At 37.9% G+C, this 21334-nt stretch overlaps 1 protein-coding gene across 1 annotated transcript in view; it reads right to left on the reverse strand.

Annotated features, from left to right (window-relative positions):
• Positions 1-17004, reverse strand: part of LGR5 (leucine-rich repeat containing G protein-coupled receptor 5) — an 82155-nt gene extending 65151 nt beyond the window's left edge. The window contains exons 1-2 of the mRNA XM_014963321.1: positions 16988-17004; positions 2820-2968 (exon numbers count right to left, since the gene is read on the reverse strand). Coding sequence (XP_014818807.1) covers positions 2820-2968; positions 16988-17004 — 166 coding nt within the window. The remainder of the gene's footprint in view (positions 1-2819; positions 2969-16987) is intronic.
• Positions 17005-21334: the final 4330 nt, after the last annotated feature.

The following is a 21334-nucleotide window of genomic DNA, read 5'->3' on the forward strand; positions in this document are numbered from 1 at the left end:
CATTGTGTTGCTGTTTGTTCCACCACAAGTTAAAACACAGACAAGAAACAAATAAGGAAGGTGAAGCAGAATTCTTCTTCAGTTGGCAGTGTTAGCTTGGAGAAATGCGGGGTGATCCTATACCTAGGACATAAATACTGTAAATCTTCTTCAGATACACAAAGTTGTGGATTTTTTTCTGGTATGCACATCTTCTCTTTTTGTCTGACTTGTTCATTGAAATACAATGGGCCTCCAGATCTGCCAGCCCCTGGCTGGCTGACAACCTCTTCCAACACCTCCTACGGAGCTCAGAGGAATGAGAGCTGTCAGATTTTTCACTGACAGATTGAACACCCAAACTTTGCAACAGTAAGTGCCAGGAAATACGTATATCTTGATTCTTACAAAGATAATGGACTTAAAAACACTGTATTTCACCATCAGGTAATTTTTTTTTCTTGCTTAAGTGTTCAAAATTCACTTTCATCATGAGATACCTTCACATGGGCTGGTATAAAAGAGTCTGAATATACATAAACCCTTAAACCTTAATCTTACACTGACATCCCATATACCTGGTCTCCACACAATTTGTTTGCTTGTACCTGAACAGGTGCCCTTCAGATAGGCAGAACACTGCAAACCCTGAACTAGCTTTAAACAATTCAGGTCAAGGAGCAGGGCTGAGATGCACTAACTCACCCTAATGAAGAGTAATCTCTGGTAGAGACCTCACATGTTGGATCAGGCTGGCATGTATCCTTCATGTGGTTATACCAGCAAAATCTTCAGGGAAGAGGGCTGTGCTCCTTCTAGCATAAAAGTGTTATCTCTTTGGATAAATTATTTCTGTTTCCAGTAACTTAAATTACTGAGATCAGAGATGTACAATTTATACATGGAGGCAAAATACTTCAGGACTACTTCTACTGAGGTGAGCTGGGCTATTCAGAGGATAAGCTAATATTTAGTATGAGTAGATGCAGCAGACTCTGATCCAGAATAAATGATCCCTGCTTCCTTCCTTTTATTCACAGTGTTTACACAGTCCACTGTTTGGCAACCTCCTGTTGAGGCCAGTGACCCACCACTTCTTGCAATTGTTATGATGATCAACAGAAAATCTCTCCAGGGCAAGCAATTAATTGGTGATGTTCAGTCAAATCCAATGCAGTGTCTCAGTTTCAGGCTTCAAATATCAGTTTTGGGTCTTCCTGGAGACAATATTGAACAATCAGTAGCCAAAACAAACCTTTACCAAATGTAAAGTATTGCTGCCAACTCTATTCCACCTGTGTGCGTATGTGAAATAAACGCGTCTCCTATATTGCACCTGTCAGCTCTGCTTTTTTTTTGCACATGAAATGAACTTTCCAAGATCTCTTTTCTTTAGCTATTCCAAATGCTATAAAAATGCTGGAAAGAATCAGCCGCCCTATTATTTCCATGTCTGAAAACATATAACACAGCAAGTCAATGTCAGCACTACAACAGTGCCTGGGGGTTAACACCTGGCTCTGCTGATGCTGGTAGCAAGGCTCCCATTGACTCCCATAGGAGGAGGACGTCATCCCAGGCCTCCCAATGCCTAATGCCAGGTTCTACCCAATAGGCAGCACTTCATAGTTGTGGAAATCATGCAACAGCACATCGCTTTGCCTGGACTAGTGAATGTAGTACCACTGGGTTCACTGGGAAGATCTCTACGTATTTTTTCCAGCCTTTTTACTGTTTCTCAAATCTGTTTAGCTAAAGACAGGATGAAGTTCATTTGGGTTGCTAAAGAGAGGAAAGTATGACATTTTCTGCTGATGAAATCATCCTCATACCTTTTTTTTCAAGTGAGGAGGTTCCAAAAATCTCAGGAAGTCATTTATTTCAGTTTCTTTTACTTCCATGTTTTCCACTGTTAAAGCCCTTCTTTCTTTTCTATTTGATTGTCGTACCTGTTCCAAATATTTGGGTACTTAACTTTCATTTGGATGTTGTGCTTCCAAAGTGATGTGCTGATTCTGCTCATTTTTCCTTCCTCGTTCTTTTTTCCATAACCTTTGCTCAATTTTTCTATCACATGAAGTCCAGCTTTCCAGTTTGCTCCATCAGGAAACCAGAAGGATCGCTCGGAATAATCTGTATTGTGATGTTTCCTTCTGGGCAAACATCAATCAACAATTTGGAACTAGAAGGCTTAGACACTCTGGGAGATCTCTTCTAGGCTTAATTTGCCTTGTGATTAACAAGTAGCACAAATGATCACAGCAACACCCACTTCCTACATGACAGCAACTGCTTATGACCACTGGACTCATCTTGCACAAGAGTGCCCAAGGCAGTACCTGCCACATACTGCTATTGCTGCACTTCTCCCCCACATGGTGACAGAATGGACACCAGCTTGAAAATAGTGCAAGTAGAAATGGGACAGAAATAAAGTCAAGGCACTCATTAAGCAGAAGGTGGTCTTCTGCTGAGAGGTGTTATCCTATTTTCCACACTCCGCAGAATCCAGTCAGCCTTGCTGTCCCTTCATGAGGGATTTGGAGTTGGTGGGATGCAGACTGGTGCTGCTCTTCACACCACACACCAGGTACAAAGCGACTACCTCAGCCTAAAGGCTGGCTTCATTCTCCCGTCCCATGTGGAGAGTGGTGGAAGATTAGAGAGGTGAAGGATGCCCCTCTCAGTCATGGTCTTGGCATATGGATCTCAACTTTCACATATTTGTGGCAGACTGAAGAAGATGGCACTGCATGGCTCTACATGGTTAGACATTTTGTTATTAAAAGGATTGCAAAGGGAGTTTTGTGGGCAGTTCTGACTGAAAAACACAAACTCACTGGGAACTCCCTGAAAAAAGCCCCAGTATATCCTTGCATGATCCGTCAGAGATTCCAGAGAGATCCTTTCTCCAGAACTGTCCAGCGGGTTCTGCCACTTTTTCATTTGTGCAGTTTCATTAAGCTCTTCAGAATTTTCATCTTGAATCCTGCGGATTCAGCAGAACGCAGGAAAAAGCTAGAACTTCAAGCCATCCTGATCCTAAATTAAAACCCCTTTAACAGTTAAAACACGATCATCTAAGGTGTCTTTTTTTCTAACCTAATCCCATAATGGACATTTTTTAATAAAGGCATGTGGTTTGAAAATGAGCTTTTAAATAACCAGAGAAAAGAAAGAGCACAGAAACAGGTTTTAAAATGTCTGCAGAAAAAAAGACAGGGCATTATTTTAAGTAATTAAACTCAAAGCTCAGGTGATTTGTCTTGTCACATGCATAATGTATGAGGTTACTTTTCTTTAAAAGCCAGTGTTAAAGAAGGAAATGGTAGCATCGTTAACAAATGCTATAGGGCAGAGAGCCTTTTCTAGGCAATTTTTCAATTCAATAAAATTTTCAAACTTGTATTTCGCCATTTCCAGCTCCCATATTAAAAATCTATTAGCAGAAAGCCTATTGAAAAGCTGACCATGAGCACAAGAGACTTTTTCTGGAAACACTTCTATTCAGTTCTCATGCCTGAACAAAAGCAGATTGGCACATTCAGTTATATACAAATGCCTCTGAAAGGGACCTCCCCCCCCTTTCCCATAGCCACGCGTTTCAGGGCCCTATATGCTGAAGGAAGCCAGTGAAAGGTTTGAAGGGGTGGGGAGACCAAGGGCTTCCACCGAGATCCTTCAAAGTCCTCGCCTTCTATAGTGGGAGGATTTCCCTCTAAATCCCTTTCAATAGCATATTGATGGCTTTGAAAGCTTAAATGGCATTTGTCAACCATCAGTAAATCTTGAAAACTGTTTCTGCAAATAGCCCAACTCCGAGTCTCAGCTTTTCCCATTAATCTGTACGTAAGGCCACTGAAGACTTTTTCAGAGGCTAGATAATGCCTGGATTAAAAGGTCCATTCAGAAGGGAAAACTTTAGCATTCACCTTGTGTACATAGCCATTTCACCAGTGGTATTCATGGGTTGTTATTTCAACTCTGCATTTGTCCTGCAAACAAGACATTTTACCACAAAGGCTTGGTAGAGACATTCTTCAGTGAACTACTGAAACCTAGCCCCGCTATTTGTCATGGCTTGTTATTTTTATCAAGTGTAATCAGTCCAAATAGGAACTCTAGACTGACAACTTTACAATTACGTTACTATTTTAAGAGTGGAAGGTATGTTTCTTCTAATTCAACAATGAAACTGATTAAAGCAGAACCTGACTGCTTTATCTAAAGAAAAAAGTCTAAAATTTCCCTTAATCAGATGTCAGAAGACTTTTTGTATGTTTTATATTGAAAGTAAAGACAAGAACTTTATAAAAAATCATTATTCAACATTTTTATTTTACAAGGCTTAATAATTTATAATATGTTACATACTGCCTTGTGGTTGTATTTTAAGACAATACTGTATTAATTTATCTTTCTCCAAATAAAACGAACTCTAAATCCTCAAAACCTCTGCCCCTTACACATACATCTCTTTTTTAACCTATTCTTACATCATAACAACATCTCTATTCTTTCCTAATTTCTTTTTTTTTTGCATTTTGCATCCAGTAAGTTTTACCAAAGCCAAGACATGAGCTATTATGAAGGGCACAAGACATATAATTATTCTTCTTATTATTATTATTGAAATAATCAGGTTAAAATGTGTAAGTATCACAGAAAAGAAGAAAAACAGAACAAGATCATACAATAGAGACTCATGGCAAATTTTGAAGTGCCAATGATGTAAAGCTAAGCAGATTTTTTAATATTTAAAAAAATATAAAATCAGACCCCTGTCAAATTTCCCCCAATCCAGATAGATCTAATTTTTTTGAACAAATCAATCTTTTTACCATACTGGACAATTTACTGTGAACATCAAGAACACCCAACTTGGGGATCAGCGAAGTTCACTTGACATCCCTCACAAGGATACACAAAGATTATCCTTCCCTGTAGTACTGTTGAAAGGGAGCAGCTTAGTCAAGGATTTATATATGGGAAATCACATGAACTATGGCTGAAGGCCACACCTTGCATCTGCTTCTTTCGTTTGCCTTACTGACCACCTATATGGATATGGACATATCCCATCCATTTTTTGCTCATCCCAACTCACTGTAAAAATAATATGAAGCCTATAACACAGTTTGAACAGAAGGGTTTTTCTCCTCCAAACATGCCCTGTTCCCCCACCCCAAGTTACTGTGTTAATAGTACTGCAATTTTCCACGTGTCTTCAAGATATCTAGGGGAACTATGCCATGGGTCTCCTGCCTGATTATAAGTAAACTAGGTCAGATTATTTTATCTGTGGTTCACTTCTTGAGATGACTTAGGGTATCACATCTGGCTTCCAACCAACACTCTCCATACAGTAAAGGCCATATAATAGCCTTACACTTCCCATAAAGGTCATATAATAGGTACCTCATGAAGATACATCAAATAACCTGGAGTACCTTAAACGGCTTAAGATAGATATTTGTGACCACGTAAATGAAGCTCCAGCTTCATTAAAGAATGAAGAGTCAATTTAATTTGCTAAACACAGGCATCTAGAGTCATTTGAAACATTCTCGCTTTCCTGAGACGCCCATATGGGCCTGGCAAATATTACATTATGACTGATGACACAGGTTGCATGTTGCCTTTTGAAGGGACAGCTGAAAGCCAGTTAAGATACCCTAGGGCAAATTGAGTGCACTAGATAGATACCTACGCTTAGGCAACTATGTTGACCTCTCAGGCTGGGATTCATGTCTGCATGTGAAACAGGCTTCTGGGTTCCTAGTGTAGTCAGTTAAATCTAGAAAGATTTATCTCATCTTCAGATAAGTGACTTTGTTTGGTCAATGCTCTCCAACAACTAGGACTACACTGACTGTTAGGATAGTGAGACAATGCTTACTCTAGACAGCTGCATTTTTGAACAGCATGTGAATATGGAGCTGAATACCAGTTCAGCTGAATTCAGGAGCAACTAAATTACAAGATGAAATATATGAACAATATTCATACTAGCAGTGATGCAAGGAAACTAGATGAAATCTGTTTCTTTGATTCCTTCTCTGCACTGATACAACTTAAGTTTTCTGACATGTGAAGCATACTGTAATGCCTGGTTGCTCACTCAAGCTTTTCTTGAAAGAAACTAGTTTTCTTCATGTGGGAAAGTGAGAACTTGTCTTTACTTTCATTGGTATATGTTAAGATTTGTGACTTGATTGTTGGGCTTCCTTTCATAAAAATATAAATGGGTAAGTCTTCCTAGAAATACAGAATACTTAGTAAGGACAATTTAATAAAAATTAGTAAAACCCTAACAAAAGTGAATGGGAGTTAGGCTGTTAACAACACTTAAAGACTTTTGAAATCATTCGTCTCTGTAACTCAAGATGTGTTTCATGAAAGTAGAGTTTAGGGAGTCCAACCTCATGTCAGCTTCTATCTTATAGCCAGATTCCTCTAGGTTCAATGAGATGAAGTAGGTTTCTCTCTCATGCAGATTCTTAGGTGTCTCTAGATAAAAAACATCCTTTTGTGTAAGGTTAGTGTTCAGGTAAGGTCAGGCTCAGTGCTTTGCTGATGGTTTCCAGATGGCTTAGAACACGGGCAAAGCTCACATGATCTTCCTAAAAAATTCTACGTAGACGTGACATCGTATGTGTGCTGAATCCTTTGGGACTAAAAATGACTGATATCACAAAAGTGTGAAGTATTCCTTATAAAACTATTTTTCCACATCATTTTGAGAGTTGTGCATTTCTATATTGTCATGAAAATGTTATTTTAAAAACCCTTGGCCTTGTAATGAACAGAACACTATGGAAGAAGGACATCTTTCATAATTACAGTCAGTGTTCTCCTCCTGTAAGAGTCACAGATCCTCCAATTTCCTCATGATTTTCATTCTGAAAAATTCCAAGGACTTAGGAAACTAATTTTTGTGCAACTTGAATAGAAGGATAAAAGCAATCCCTTGTCCTTTCTCAGGTTTGTGAATAACAGCTGTGGTAATCTGCACTCTAGCTCACATCCTACAGAAAATGTGATGTAATTCAAAGGTCTGAGACAAAATTGCTATCTCTTCTCTTGGGAGTGCCAGGGGAGCAACTTCTGCCAACTCATATCCAAGAAGGATATGTATTGGCAGGGATTGGGTGGAGAATTTTCTGGGCCTAAGTAATTATGTGCTTGTTGGCTTTTCTGTCCTGTACTTTTTGTGCAGCAATATTCAATTATGCAATACTTTCCAAAGAACAACATAAAGAAAGAGTTAGCTACTATTTAGGAGCTGAGGACACTGTAGAGTGGGAGAGGAACTAACTTTGCTGTGGCACTAAGCGATGCAATAAGGAAGTGAAATAGAATATAAGTCTGCATCTCAGATCAATGCTTTATCTATGAGGTGGTGCTGCCTCCTTAAGCAAAACCAATAAATATTCCCAAGCTAACCACAACTCTCAGTGGTATTTCAATGAATGCTTCTACTTTTCTTTATAACTCTTCCATCAATTTTTATTTTTGTGACCATGTTCTCACATACAATCTAACATAGCTTTGCAGCTGACATCACACGGGTTGGAATGCAAATACTGCAGATGTTCACAATGCCAACATACTTCAGGATGTAGAAAGGCAACTGAAAAATCTGTTATCTACTTCAGTTTAAGAGTGCTATCATACAGGAACATCGTTTTTTCCCCCGAATACTATTCAGTGCATCTTGCTGGCAGGGGAAATTAATTTTCCAAACTCAGTCTTTAAAGGATATTATTTTTTTAATAAGAGCGTCTTTGAGATAGAACATATGCCCCTGTTTCTCTATCCACACCATAAAATGGTTTTCCCATTCATCACAAATAGCTTTTTTTTCCCTACAAAATCTTTTATAGAGCCTGCCTCTCTATTTTAACTGTTCCCAACACAGTGGATCCACAATCCCAATTATGGCCATGAACTGCAATACAAATACAACAAATGATAACTAAAGTCCTTATGCTTATCTGACTTTTTAAATATAACTTGCAAAATACAAAGAGGTAGGTAGACAGAATTAAGTAGATTGGCTGTAACTGCCTGATGAACTACTCAATTCACACGGAAGATGGGGAGACCTGGGGGAAGGCGTAATCCTTAACTTTCATTTAGTACAGTCAAGGTTACATGATTCTTCTTTGCATTATTATTGCATAGCACAAAAGTATGTACAGATATGAGGCCCTAATGTTATGGAAGGTCTGTCTGGCCTCCTTGAGGAATGGGTGTTTTAGGCCCCTAATGCACCCCTGAAATGCTTTCTATACCGTTGTAAGTCAAGCTTGTGAACGCGAGACAGCTAAAAGCTGAACAATGCAGTCCAGTAATTTCTTTTATGTCATGTGGGATGGATAATGTTTGCTTATGATAACAGGTGTGTTACTGACAGAGCACCAGACCAGGCAGCAAACATAAAAAATTACAGGAACACATATTCTTTGAAAGCTTCTTAATTTACTACTAGTTAAGACAGCTAATAAGTATTTCCAAAATAATCTTCATTTTTAAAGACAGAGATTAAAAATGGGGTGTTCTGCAGCCTGTGGACTTCAGTAAGATTATCTGAATGAGTACTGTTTGCCTGGGTCAAGATGGTTGTTCTGTGTCCTGGCATTTCATCATGTCTGCATATTAAGGGTTTTATAGTTTTATAGTCAGTATCTTTCAAGGCATCTTGGTTTATACTTAAATGGAATGGCCAAAGTCAAAGAGAAGAGGAGTAACAGCTCCCAGAAAACTTAGTGGAGGAATACTACACCATAGTGCACGTGTAAGGCTAACAGTCACAGCTCAGGCCTGCAGAACCACACAGGCCTACCTAATTCTTACCTACCACACATTCTTACCTAACAGAATCAGGAGATGGAGATATCCAGTAATTTGGCTTTGGTGATGGTTATAGCATTTTTGATTTCACTATGTGGCCTTAGAAACCCTCATCTTAAAGCCTTATGGTAGCAGCAGATCCAGACTTTAATTAACCACCCAATTACTCTAATGCGATTGTGGAGAAAGATACCAAAATGCCTTGGGAAACCAAACAGCATCCTCAGAGAATGGCAGAAATACTGTTTACATAGGATATGTTTTTTTCCATAAAAGAGAACAGAACCTAAATATAGTAAAACTCATGTGAAATTAACCTTCAGAAACATTTAGCTGCGTAGCATTATAGATCAATGACATCCCAGCCCATAAAGCCACCTTAATCAGGGCCCCTCTCCTATGGCACCATCCTATTTTCAACTAACAGCGCTTTCAGATGAGCCGAAAAGGGGTACTTTGCTCCCACCATAACAATTTCTGCTCTTCTTTTCTTTACCCTTTTCAAAAACATGAAAGCATTGGATTGCTAATTACTTTTATCCAGCCTATAGGAAAATTAGTTTATCTTCCTGATCAAAGCAAATTAGGCAGATCATGGCTGATTAGAATGCAACAGTAAAATCTCCATACTTTCTATTCCACCCCCTTTTCTCTCAGAAATGGGGCCTGTGTCAAATATGTAGGTATTTCCCACGGCCAGTCTGGACTCTGTTTCCAACGGGCTCTGGGGCTGGGACAATGGTTCTTACACAGACACTGAAGTTCTTTAGTTCAGTCATTGTGCAAGGAAAGAACTGGTAACCCCTTAGCTAGCATTTGATGAAACATCTAGATTTACATATTTCCCTAATTGCATTTTTTGAATGTGAGAGAGATTTATCTGACCAGAGTTAAATGCCTCCTTTATTCTACTACCAAAAATACAAACCTATGCTTTCCAGGCAGAGTTGCATTGGTTCTGATCTCAGCATTAAAATTTTGGTTTTTGCTACAGTGGGACAAAGCAATGTCTACCTTTGCTTCTCAAAGCGCGATCTAAAGAATGGCTTGGCTACTTGCTTCCAAGGTGGCTGCTGCATTACATTGCAAAACTGAATACTATTACTCCTTCTAAGTAACTGCTTTAAGCAGCATTTTCTATCACTCCAGTATTTTACTGTTCACTTTTTACCCTTCATAACTGATTTCCCTTCAATTTGTGTTCTATGACTTTAATAGATGAAAGCCAAGCTATACTGCTACTTTATTTATAACCAATTACTATAAATTAACAGTAAATCTCACATTTAGCTCCATTTAAACATCACTATGCAGCTGCCCATTTGAAAATAAAATGGTTGCCTTCTTTCACTTCAGTGGGCACAATACAAAACATCCATTGAGCTTTTCCTTTATTGCAGCTGCCAATGCCCAGCCGACTTTTAACAAACCAACCAAGCGGAATAACAATGCAGCTGCAACATTTTATGGTATTTCTGTTAGTTCTCTTTTGAGACTGAAGGTGTTAATTAGGAATCAAAGAATACAACCCTGCCAGCTTTCTTTCACAAACTATACACTGGCCACTGCAGTTTTCAGAAGAAAAATAAATCTAATAAAAGGACAAAAATGTTGTTTGTCACACCAGTAACGTGTATTTAAGACCCTTTGATCACAGGCTTTTTATGTAGTCTTGTCAGACAGGCTGAAAATATTTTTTCCTCTCTTTTCTCCTTTCTTTAGGCTTTTCTGAATACTGATTCTAGGGTTGTCTGGAAAGGTGAAAAACCCAACAGTAACTCGAATGCTTTACAGGTTAAAGTGGCTTTGCTGAGCAAGCCAGCTTTAAATCAAATAAAATCATAATTAATCACTTTTCTGATTCAAGTGTGAGATGTTTTGAAATACAAATAATCTGTTCCTGTTGTGGAGTTTTCTAATTCTGTGTATCATTTACTACTTCAAGCATTTAAGTATATGCAGGTGTTTTTATATTAATACATCAATTTTTTGTACAATCTCATTCTAAACCATCAAAAATGACAGTTTATAGGATGTTGTAAAATGTCCATTACGTACCTATTTTCACATGTGTACCATACAACATACATTTGATATTTTATTTACACTTACTAAACATAATCATATTAGAGTATCATATATTCAAAGGTAGCAGCGTGAAGACATTACCTCTAATCTTTAGTCAAAGTTAAAACCTTAAAATAGGTTTATGAAGTTAGCACAACTGAGAATTAGTCAAGCTTGCTAGCTTACCCAGCAAGAGCTTTCACTGCTAAATGCACAAATCATGCCAAAATCCATTAATCCTGCCAGGGAATGGCAGAAAGAAGCTCTGGTTGTTGATTTAATGATAATGAATTGAACAGGCTCTTAAGGCTACCTGCAGAGATTTCCAAACTGTAAAACAAATAAAGTCAGTTTTAAAAAACACTTTTTACAGAAGTATATATAAGTGTTCTTTGCCTTAGGCACTATGTGGGACAAGCAAGGTTTTAAAATACAATTCTATTTATCCTGTTACACGTTTAATATAATTCCTTACAATGTTATATATATAGAATGTGACTATAAAACAAATGTGGGGGATTTGCTATTTGGTAATCAAGAAACACAGAACTGCCTTGAAAATATTAAAACACAAATCTTAGTAAATAAATGTTCCGATCAACATTGTCATGTTGCACATCTCACATAAAAGTGCATCCTCTGGCTACTGCAACAGACACACAATGAGACAATTCATAGTTGTAAAGGTTTGTAAAAGTACATTTTCTTCAGTGCCCCAAGTGTACCATTTCTTACATTCCTGAATTTTAGGAAAGTGAAGCATAAAATTCGAGAATGGTTTAAGTTTTTTAGAAACACAAACATGTCTACCTTTTTGGGTTTATTTTGTAAAATGATATATGAGGTGATAACCTATTAAATGTGACTGCCTTATTTTTATGTTTTACTTGTGGAGCATTGGTTGGGAATGCAGAATTTGGCCTCATTTTCAAAGCAAGCAATGGCAGCTGGGATGCAAAAGAGAATATTCCCTTTTTGTATACGAAGTAAAACCAGCAAATATATTTGAAATTGGCTGCTGAAATCACTTCTTACAATTCTTCTTTCTGTTATTGCATCATAATAGTGCCACAGTGTCTAAAGGAATGAAACTACTCTTGCAGAAATATGTCAAGTATACACACGCTCCATACTGCTCTCTGTAGGGTTAATAATAATTATTAATCTTGTTAATAATTGGTTGAAGTTTTGCTCTGGATGACATATTTCATAGCTATTTCAGAGTAAGGCGGCATTTTCAACTGTAGCTGTATATGTCATAAGTTTTATTTCACTCTCTTAAACATGATCTCATGTGGTCTATAGGCTAAGGATCATCTATATCTTGGGTGAAGTTTGCCATTACGCAGATAAAATGTTTTACCTGTAGGTACTTCAATATGGAGTGGAGAGGATATTTTTTTCCAATTTTGGAAAAGTTTTTACCTCGTCATTATCTTGAATTTTTTTGGTGTATAAACTTCATACTCATTTGACTCACAAATTGAAGAACTGCTGATCTGTGCAATTGTTTTCACAGAGCTATGTCTGGGTTAAAAATTTTCCCTTGGTTGACTACTAAATTGAACCACAGTAATTGAACTCAAGTTCTCTGAGAATGTTTACCTCCTCACTTTTGCTGAACTCTAGACTCATATGGAATAATCTGAAGAATTTATATTGTGCCAATTATAAGCACCTCCAATGGAATTTTTACAAAATGCTATGTTTACCAACTATACCCAATTAATCAAGGCAAAAGACTTTTGCTAATGAGCACATGACTGCAACTAAATCAAAGATAAGAAAATTCCATCCCTATGATTTTCTGTATGTTTGTTTTCGCATTGGAACCTGCAATGGTACAAGAATACTTGAAAAGTTTTCCACTCCCCTTCAGTTGCTTGTCGTACTCTCAATCAGTTGTCCTGTCCCTTCAGCTGCACTGGTTTGGCTTTTCTGTGGCTACATTCTAACACACATCAGTGAAATGAGATACGTATTTTTCAAAGACCAGAAATGTGTTTCTTTTTAAACTGGATTATTTCACAGATCTGCTTAGAAGCACCGCCCAACAAATAGCTGAGTCAGCACAACCGTAAAAGACAACACGTAGAGCAGGAGGGTGGGAACAACTGGCTTCAAAGGGGGTAAAGCCAACATGAACATCTTAAATCGTCTCTGTTGCAGAGGGACTCTTAATAAGGAAGCGCATTTTTTCTGAGTTTCCTATTCCAAATCTAATCTTCCAGAAAAATCTGAGCACCATCTTATTCCAATTGTGTGAATTCAGAAACTTAACTAGCAAAGACAAGCAGCTTCTACTCAAGGAATTCAGCTGCAGAAAGTGAGTTCCTTCCCCAGTGCTGTGCCCTGCTAAGTGAGATCAGGAATTGTTCTTGAGCTGGGAGTGTCAGGAGCCAGCACGCGTGCTGGCACCTCGGAACTTCACTTTTGGTGGTCTGCCTCTCCTAAATTGTTTTTCCTCACAGATCTAGCAAGTCCTAAATCTGTCACCTTTCATAGCTTGGAGGAAAAGTCCATTTTGGTTTCTTATGCCTTTTTATGAGGAGATTCTGTGTGGACAGGACCAGAAGAGAAAGTGTATAGATAAAACCTATCAGAAAATATAGCATATAAATCAGGCTTTTCCTGCATTCCTTCACATCTTTTTCACAAAACCAACCATGTCATAAGATTTCATGACTTACCCTCAAGTACAATCCTCGGACCAAACCCAAAATGCCCATTACATCCTCATTCTGTTGTCATTTCAGGCACAGAAATTATCGCAAAGAACAAAATTTGCTTTCAAAGTTGGCTTCTGCAATGGCCCTGATTTTGAATTACTCTGCATTTTTTTATTTTGGTAAGCAAAGAATTTAAAAAAAAAAAATTTGTATTCACTGAACATTCACTATTTGAGAACTCTAATTAAAAGGAATTTTAAAAAACTTACCATAAGAACATATGAAAAAAAAAGATTAGGATAATTTCTTTTAGAGAGAAGATGAACACATGGTTAGACTATACATGTGTCTGTCTTACAAATGAGAAACAATCCTCTTAATAATAAAAAGATTCCTGTAATAATAAACCTATCAGTATTTGATACTTCAAAAAGCACTCTATTTGTATCTGTAAAAACTGTTATCTTGAGGCAGCCGAAATTAGTATTTTGGCAGCATTCAGAAAGGGTCAGTGTGCTCTCATGAATAAGAATATTCACAAGTGTATTAAAATACCATGGAACACAGGGATTTGTTTTCACTTATAAGGTAGCAATTAAATATCCTCCAAAGCAGCAAGGGCTGGTTGCTTTTAAAATAAGATACAGATTTAATCACCTTGGTCTGATCAATTTTGCAAACTCTTATTTTGCCCTTCAGAATACAGGCTGACTAATAATTCAACTCTGATTTTCCTCATTTAAATTGCTGTATAATTTGTAGACTCTTCAACAGTTTGATTCTATTTTATTAGAGCTTACATAGTTCACTGTGATAACAAGACCATTTAATTTTCAGATTTATTTAACAATAATTACTTCCACAAAGAGGACGGACCTAGAAACATGACACGAAATCTAGTCAGTGATATAAGGATCAGATTTAGATGGCTGTCTTATTCTCTACTGCCTGTACCCTTGCAGTCATACCCTTGTTGCTAATCAATGTAGTTGTAGGGGTTTGCAGATTTCCAAAGTGATTGTTAAGCATATTTAAATGACACAGGATATAAAAAAAAAAGAAAAAAGAAATATTCTAAGGCCCAAATATTTGCCAGAACCTTTTTCCCAGCCTGTATACAGGCATACACAATATCTGTATGTGTTCTACCAACTGCAACTTAGAAATGAAATAGTCTTCTTCATCTTATCAGTTAATGTCTTAAAAAGTGAGAGATGCAATTCAGACTCAATAGCTAGAAAAATCTTATGGAAAACCTCTTCCTTGATCTGGAATAGTAAGCTGAGAAGCTTGAAAAAGCTTTGTTTTCCCATGTAAGGCATCTCTTTCCTACTTTAATAGCTTAAAGATGGCAAGGGTAGAGGTCTTAAAAGCTGTATAGGAACTTAGAGATGCAGATAGCAAACACAGATTTACTAGGAAGACATCAGGCACCGAGTAGATGATACGGAGGTAATTTTTCCCACAGTTGGATTGCCTGATGTCACAGCAGTCACACCATGACCCGTCTTTCCTTCCAAACACAAAACAGCCAGGTCTGCAGCTGTATCCAAAAGTATGCAACTGCCAAACTCCCATGAACATAGAATACCTTGGTATCCAAGGAAAAACTTAATGTATAACAGAACTTCAAAAGTATTACCACTTTGCCAGAATGAGAGATTCAGATACTGGGAAAAACCTCCACTAATTTCTGTATCTTAATATATTTTACACTTCAAGGATATGACTTATTGAGTGCATGGAGGTTCTACACTAGACAGAAACACTGCAGCTGAAATCACTACCCTGAAGATGCACACATTTGCATTAGCCTGCATTTGTTTATGTCTCCTGAAAACATAGTATGTATAATAAATCAAATCATTTTACCAGTGACCTATACCTAGAACTAGCAAAGCTTGTAGCGCTGTTGTTAGTTTTTCTAAATGTGAAAGTTTAAGAACACAGATATAAGTTTTTTAAGATCTAAGAGAAGCCTATGATTTCCACTACTGAACTAAATTGATAGTTGTGACAGATCTTCATCATTTTTCACAGAATTGGGGAACAGTGCTTCACTGACCCAGCTGTGGGTCAGTGTCTGAAAGTGGCTCACTTGCCTTGATGGAGCCCTCTCAGGAAAAGGCAGTCAATAGTATACAGCAAACCTCCTGAGAAGCCAGAGTAGGACACTGAAATTCTTTGCTCGACAATTCTGACTAGAGGAACAGTTCCCAGGATATCTAGGCTTTTCTAAAAAGCAGCCTTAGGCATTTTCTACTTTCTTTGTGAGCTGTGTTGCTGTCCTAAGTACCTTGCAAAAAAAAAATTTTAAAATGGCAAAAGGTACCTTTGGTCACCCCTGCCTGGACTTCAGAAGCAGCAAAAACTCTACTCCAATAACGCTTTACTGAATTCTTCTTAACCAGTACCTTTCAAAGTCAACTGCATCACACGCTTTGTGAAATGCTGAAAGAGTAGCATGAGGTACAGAACTGGTATTCAAACAAGCTTTTATTCATTTTAATATCATTCAGCTTCATGTACATACTTACACAGTGACATCTCAAACTTGTTTCTCTACAATGGGAAGCTTAAGTGTTCTTTATTTATTTAATTTTATTTATTTAATTAGAGAAAATTGCACGCCTATGCCATGTCATCTATTTGAAGACATTATTTCATGGCCTAACTTGTACTTTCATTTGTCTAGTTTGAATTTTTATCCATCAATACTGTGTCTTATGTTAATATGCTAATACTCAATATATTCTGTTAATGCAGTCTGTGCTCCGAGTGCTTTATAGCAATTCAAAAATTAGTTTATGATCTCATGCCAGCAGTAAACATAACCATCATCTTGCCTATCAGAACATTTACTTACATATTTTACTAAATGTGGCATGGCAGTCAGAGACAACCCCGTCAACATGATTATTATGAATGTGAAAGAAATAAAAAAATATTCATAGGAAGTAAAACTCATGATTTTATATGAGCTGTATTATCTATTCTGATGGATGACGTTGTAAAAGGAAAGACAGATATCTGAATGGTGTTGAGGTTTTTTCTCCATGTTTAAACCCCTGTGCACTGAGATCAATCTCTGTGCGCGGTTATTTATACTTGTCCTGACACATGACAAAATATTCAAAAACTGTCTTTTCAAACTGGAAGTGAAAAACATACATGTATTGCAGTATTAAAATACTTATTCAAGAATTATATGCTCTGAAGCAGCACTATAGAATCATCTCAGTATGCAACTTCAAAGCCTCTTTTTCATACTGTAACTACTGAGAAATTCCACCTCATATTTCATCTTCATCAATAATGGTGCCGTACTTCATAAAGAAAAAATTTGAGTTCCCTTTGTTCTGTGTCATCCTTCCCACCTGGTGCAGCCCTGGGCTGTTTCTTTCAGGTCAGCTTACATAGTCTTGAACCGCATGTTCCCGAAGTGCACCCAAGGTCACTGCAGTAGCAACAGGCCTCCTCTAATTGCACCCAAGAGGACTGACTCAGGCCTTTGCCTCTAACACTGTTTGAAGACCTCAGTTTGCCTAATAAACCAGAAGTTGCTCCAAGAATTAAACACCGTACAAATATATGAGTTGCTTTGTCAGCTCTTTAGACCCATCTTTCAAAGAGTCACATTGGCTAGTACTGGTCCAAGGCATTTCATTGTGAATGGACTTGACAGCTCAGAGGAACACTCAGATTAATGTCTAAATCTGCTAATAAATGTTAGATATCCAAATGTTTTAATTGCTGGAACTGTTTCTGATAAACAATACAGTTTTACAGATAGAGAACAAAATGAAGGCTTATTTCATGTCTGATCTTGTTTCATGCTGGTACAGCTACACATGTATTTCATTTCTCTTTAACGCTAGTAGTGATATTACTGATGAAAGAATATAGACATAATGCTTTGCTGCTAAGGTGTGTTTTTCTTTGCTTTACATCTTTCTGTTATTATTCTCTTGTAGCTACGACATCCATCCATTTACCAAATTCATACTGTTACATGATGATTACACAGAGTGCTTATTTTCATTTGGTCTAATCTTGATCAGTACATAGTTATTGAACAACCACCTTAATGCTGCCTTATAAAAGCCGTGAACACTTTAATGGAAGGTCTCCATGCTGAGATAATCTAAACCACTAATGAATGTCATTTACAATTAATTACTATCATTGTGTACTTAGGCATTATTCAGTCACCAAATATGAAAAACAAACCTGTTTGCGTACTCAACATATGGTGATATTTGGACAAAGAGCGAGTAATTTCCCTTAGACTAGACTCACTGTGACCCAACAGAACCCTCTACAATAAAACTGTGACATACCAGGAGCTCAAGCCATATCATCAAAAGGAATTTCAGTTCTAGCTTTACTGGGAACCAAATTGGCTCATAATTAGTTTTCACAAACCCTTATCCGTATAGATTAAACCAGCAGCATGTTGAGAGCATGCAGCATTTCCCTATATACTTCCCACACAGAGATACAACACTGTAAATAATACCATCCAGTGAATCTGGATATTACAAATTCCTTGTGAAATCTGATGCTCTTACAGCACTGCTCTATGGTCAGACAGGCAGGAACACAGAGCTACATGACTGCAAGATGCTGTATCTGTGATTGATGATAGATGGAGAAAACAGGCCACATCTGGCTTCAGGTTTATGGGATTCTTCACAGATTGACCGGAGACAGCCATTGAAGGCAGAGCAGCTGAGGCACCAATATGTACAGAAATGTGATTTTGATAACTCTATTTGGAATGACGGTTCTTTCTGTCTAAGATAAAGGGAATGAATGGATCACAGGGTTGTATAAGCATCCTCCAAAAAAATCTGTTTCTCTTCTCACTGAATGTTGTCAACAACAACAGCAAAAAAGACTGAAAAACAAAAGAAAATCCTTCCTTCCTCAAAGTGCTGCAAAGTCTAAACAGTTGACCACAACTCCCGGACACAACACAACACAACTCTCCTGCCAGAGTCGACATCCTGACACAAACAAGGCAATAATGATCACTTGGCTGTATGCCTTTTTTTCTAAAAAAAATGTTGACTTTCATTTATTTCAGAAAGACAGACACTATGCACAGTAATGGCATATGAAGCTTTTCTGTCAAGTGTCGGCACATTAAAACTGAAGTGAATGCTTCATTGTAATTATATTCATTAATGCTTTTCCAAAATCTTTAAATTTTTCAAATTATATTGAAGTAGTACAAATTCCAAAGAATTAAGTTAGTTCCATTAGTATAAGCAGAGCAAAAACTACCTGAAGTCTTTCTTGGCATAAGTCTATTAAATTACACACATGGAATGACATGCAGAGATGAATCTGGCACTGGGTCTTTTTTCTCCATTCCCTATAATGATTTATTTTAAATACTCCATCAAATAACCTAAGAAATACTTTTGCTACAATATTCCTCTACGTGTATCTGTTTCTACACAATGGCGGCTTCTATTCCAGATAAAAGTTTTTCACCTTACCAGTATTCAGGAAGCATTTGTTTTATTCTAAAAACATGTACTTCAAGATTTCAAGAACGTGTTCAACTATGTTCTGTACTGTCTCTGGCCTTCAGGCAGATAGGATGCTCTAAGATGCTTGTCCTGCCCTTTCTTTTCACATCTTCTGTCCTGGCCAGAAAGAAGTAAGTTCTGGCACTTGGCAGTTCACACTATTATACATATGTACGAGCAACAGTAAAGGCCACGCAAAGCCTCCATATGCTGAGGAACGTACAGCCTTCTCAGTTGCTATTCTCATATCATGAGCTTTCATATTGTCTTTTTCCAGAGCTAGGCCAAAATCACACCATGTGAACCCCTTATTCTGCTACCAATTACTCTTCTACAGTGCCCCACACTCATTTTTTAAAAACACCCAGCAGCAGTACTGCAAATCCTTACTCTTCACTCCAACTATATATTTAGACCTATCTCCAGTAGGGCCAGTTAGTTACAAACATTTCTGATAATAATTATGCCAAGGTAACTGTGCCCCACAAAGTCTTACTGCAGACACATAGCACACACGTAAACTGTGATTTGCATTACTGCCACTTCTCCTGAGGGTTTAAAATTGGTTGAGCTTCCTGATGAGAGCCACATTTTACTACTCTGTAGCACCGATACAGATGGATTCCCAAGGTACCTGCCGCCTCTTTGTTCACAATGCACTTTTTTGCTTCTCTGTTCATCTTCCTGTAATTGTGTATGCCTGTAGCAGGTTAAAGTCAATATAGTTAGGCTTTATGCAGGGACACTGTAGGCCTGGAATTTACTCCCTGAGACCCTTGTCAGGTCACAAGGTTGAACCTGCACTTCTTTTGGCCCTCTCCCAAATCCCTGTCTGTGCACAACTTCAGCACGAGTGCAGGCAATGCTTCCATATTGCACCAAGCATATGGATCCTGTATTTTGCTGTCAGCAGGTCAAATATTGCTTTCAGACGCCTGCACAGACTTCACTTGCTCCAATAAGAATCTTATATATCTCGGAGTTCAGCCCACATAGACCGCCATGAACAAAATTGAAAGGCAGACATAGATCCTTATGAAGAGAAGAAAATCCTTTGGGATTTCACCTTATTTTACCATGCCATACTCATAATTGGCACTTCATTAAGTGTTTTAATCTACAGATCTCCAGCATTTATCAGCCACTACCAAATTAGTCAAAACTCAGATGCAGGTAGTTGTCCCAGCCATCACATACAAAGAGTAAGAGCACAGAAGTTGCACTATTCACTTAAATTTGAAAACTGCTTCATTACTGTATCCAGGAGCAGAACTCAAAGGTCTTGCTACCTAGATCCCAGCTATAGCTGTCTGATCATACTCCCTACTCCCAGAAGCAGTTCCTGCCCCTATCTCGGTGAACTGGTGTGTTTAAGAAACTTTGGTTTCTATGCCTTCATAAGGATTAATCTTATTTGTGGACATTGGAAAACTTGGTCTGCCCCCTGTCACAAACATAATTGCAACCTCATCATGTGCGAGACCAACAGGAGAAACATTTAATTTCTGAGGCAGCCTCCACACCAAACTGATCAAGGATAAAAGACCCAAGGGCAAGTTACTCATCAAGGTGGTTCAGAACAGGTAACTTTCAGTGGCGGGTGAGAGAGAACTTTGTCTTATCTTACTTGCTTCCTTTGCCAGCTATGACCTACTTCTCCCCTCAGGGCACACAGAGACTCATTTACAAACTCAGTGAATGCCAAATCAGTGCAGTTACACTTCCCTTAATGCTGACATCATCTCACATCTGCTGTCTCGTTCACTTAGACTAGCATTTGTACTATCACAGGATCCAGAAGACATGGTATAACAGGCACTGTAAGATAGCTACTGCTGCAGAAAAAGGCTAGGAAAGCTTTATTTCTGTGTAATACCAGTGCTGTAACTATACCATCCTCAAGCAAAGCAAACTGAAGTATTTGGTAAAGGAACTAACAGCAAAAAACCTGAAGCAGATAGAGAAGTAGCAGTACTAAACACCAGCTTTACTTTTCTACTTACCTCCCTTCATAAATATCAAAATTATTTTACACTTTTCAAGGGAGAAAATGTATGACACAAGCACAAACAAAATCATAACACGTAAAGGATGAAGTTATGCAAAATCATTATACAAATTAAGTCCCAGTCCAGCAAATACTTCTGCATTACTGAAGTACTTAATGCGTAAGTTTGGTAATATTAGTAAGCATGACTACTCCCCCCCCCCCCCCCCCCCCCC

Source organism: Calidris pugnax, unplaced genomic scaffold (assembly GCF_001431845.1).
Source record: "Calidris pugnax isolate Ruff unplaced genomic scaffold, ASM143184v1 scaffold44, whole genome shotgun sequence".
NCBI lineage: Eukaryota > Metazoa > Chordata > Aves > Charadriiformes > Scolopacidae > Calidris > Calidris pugnax.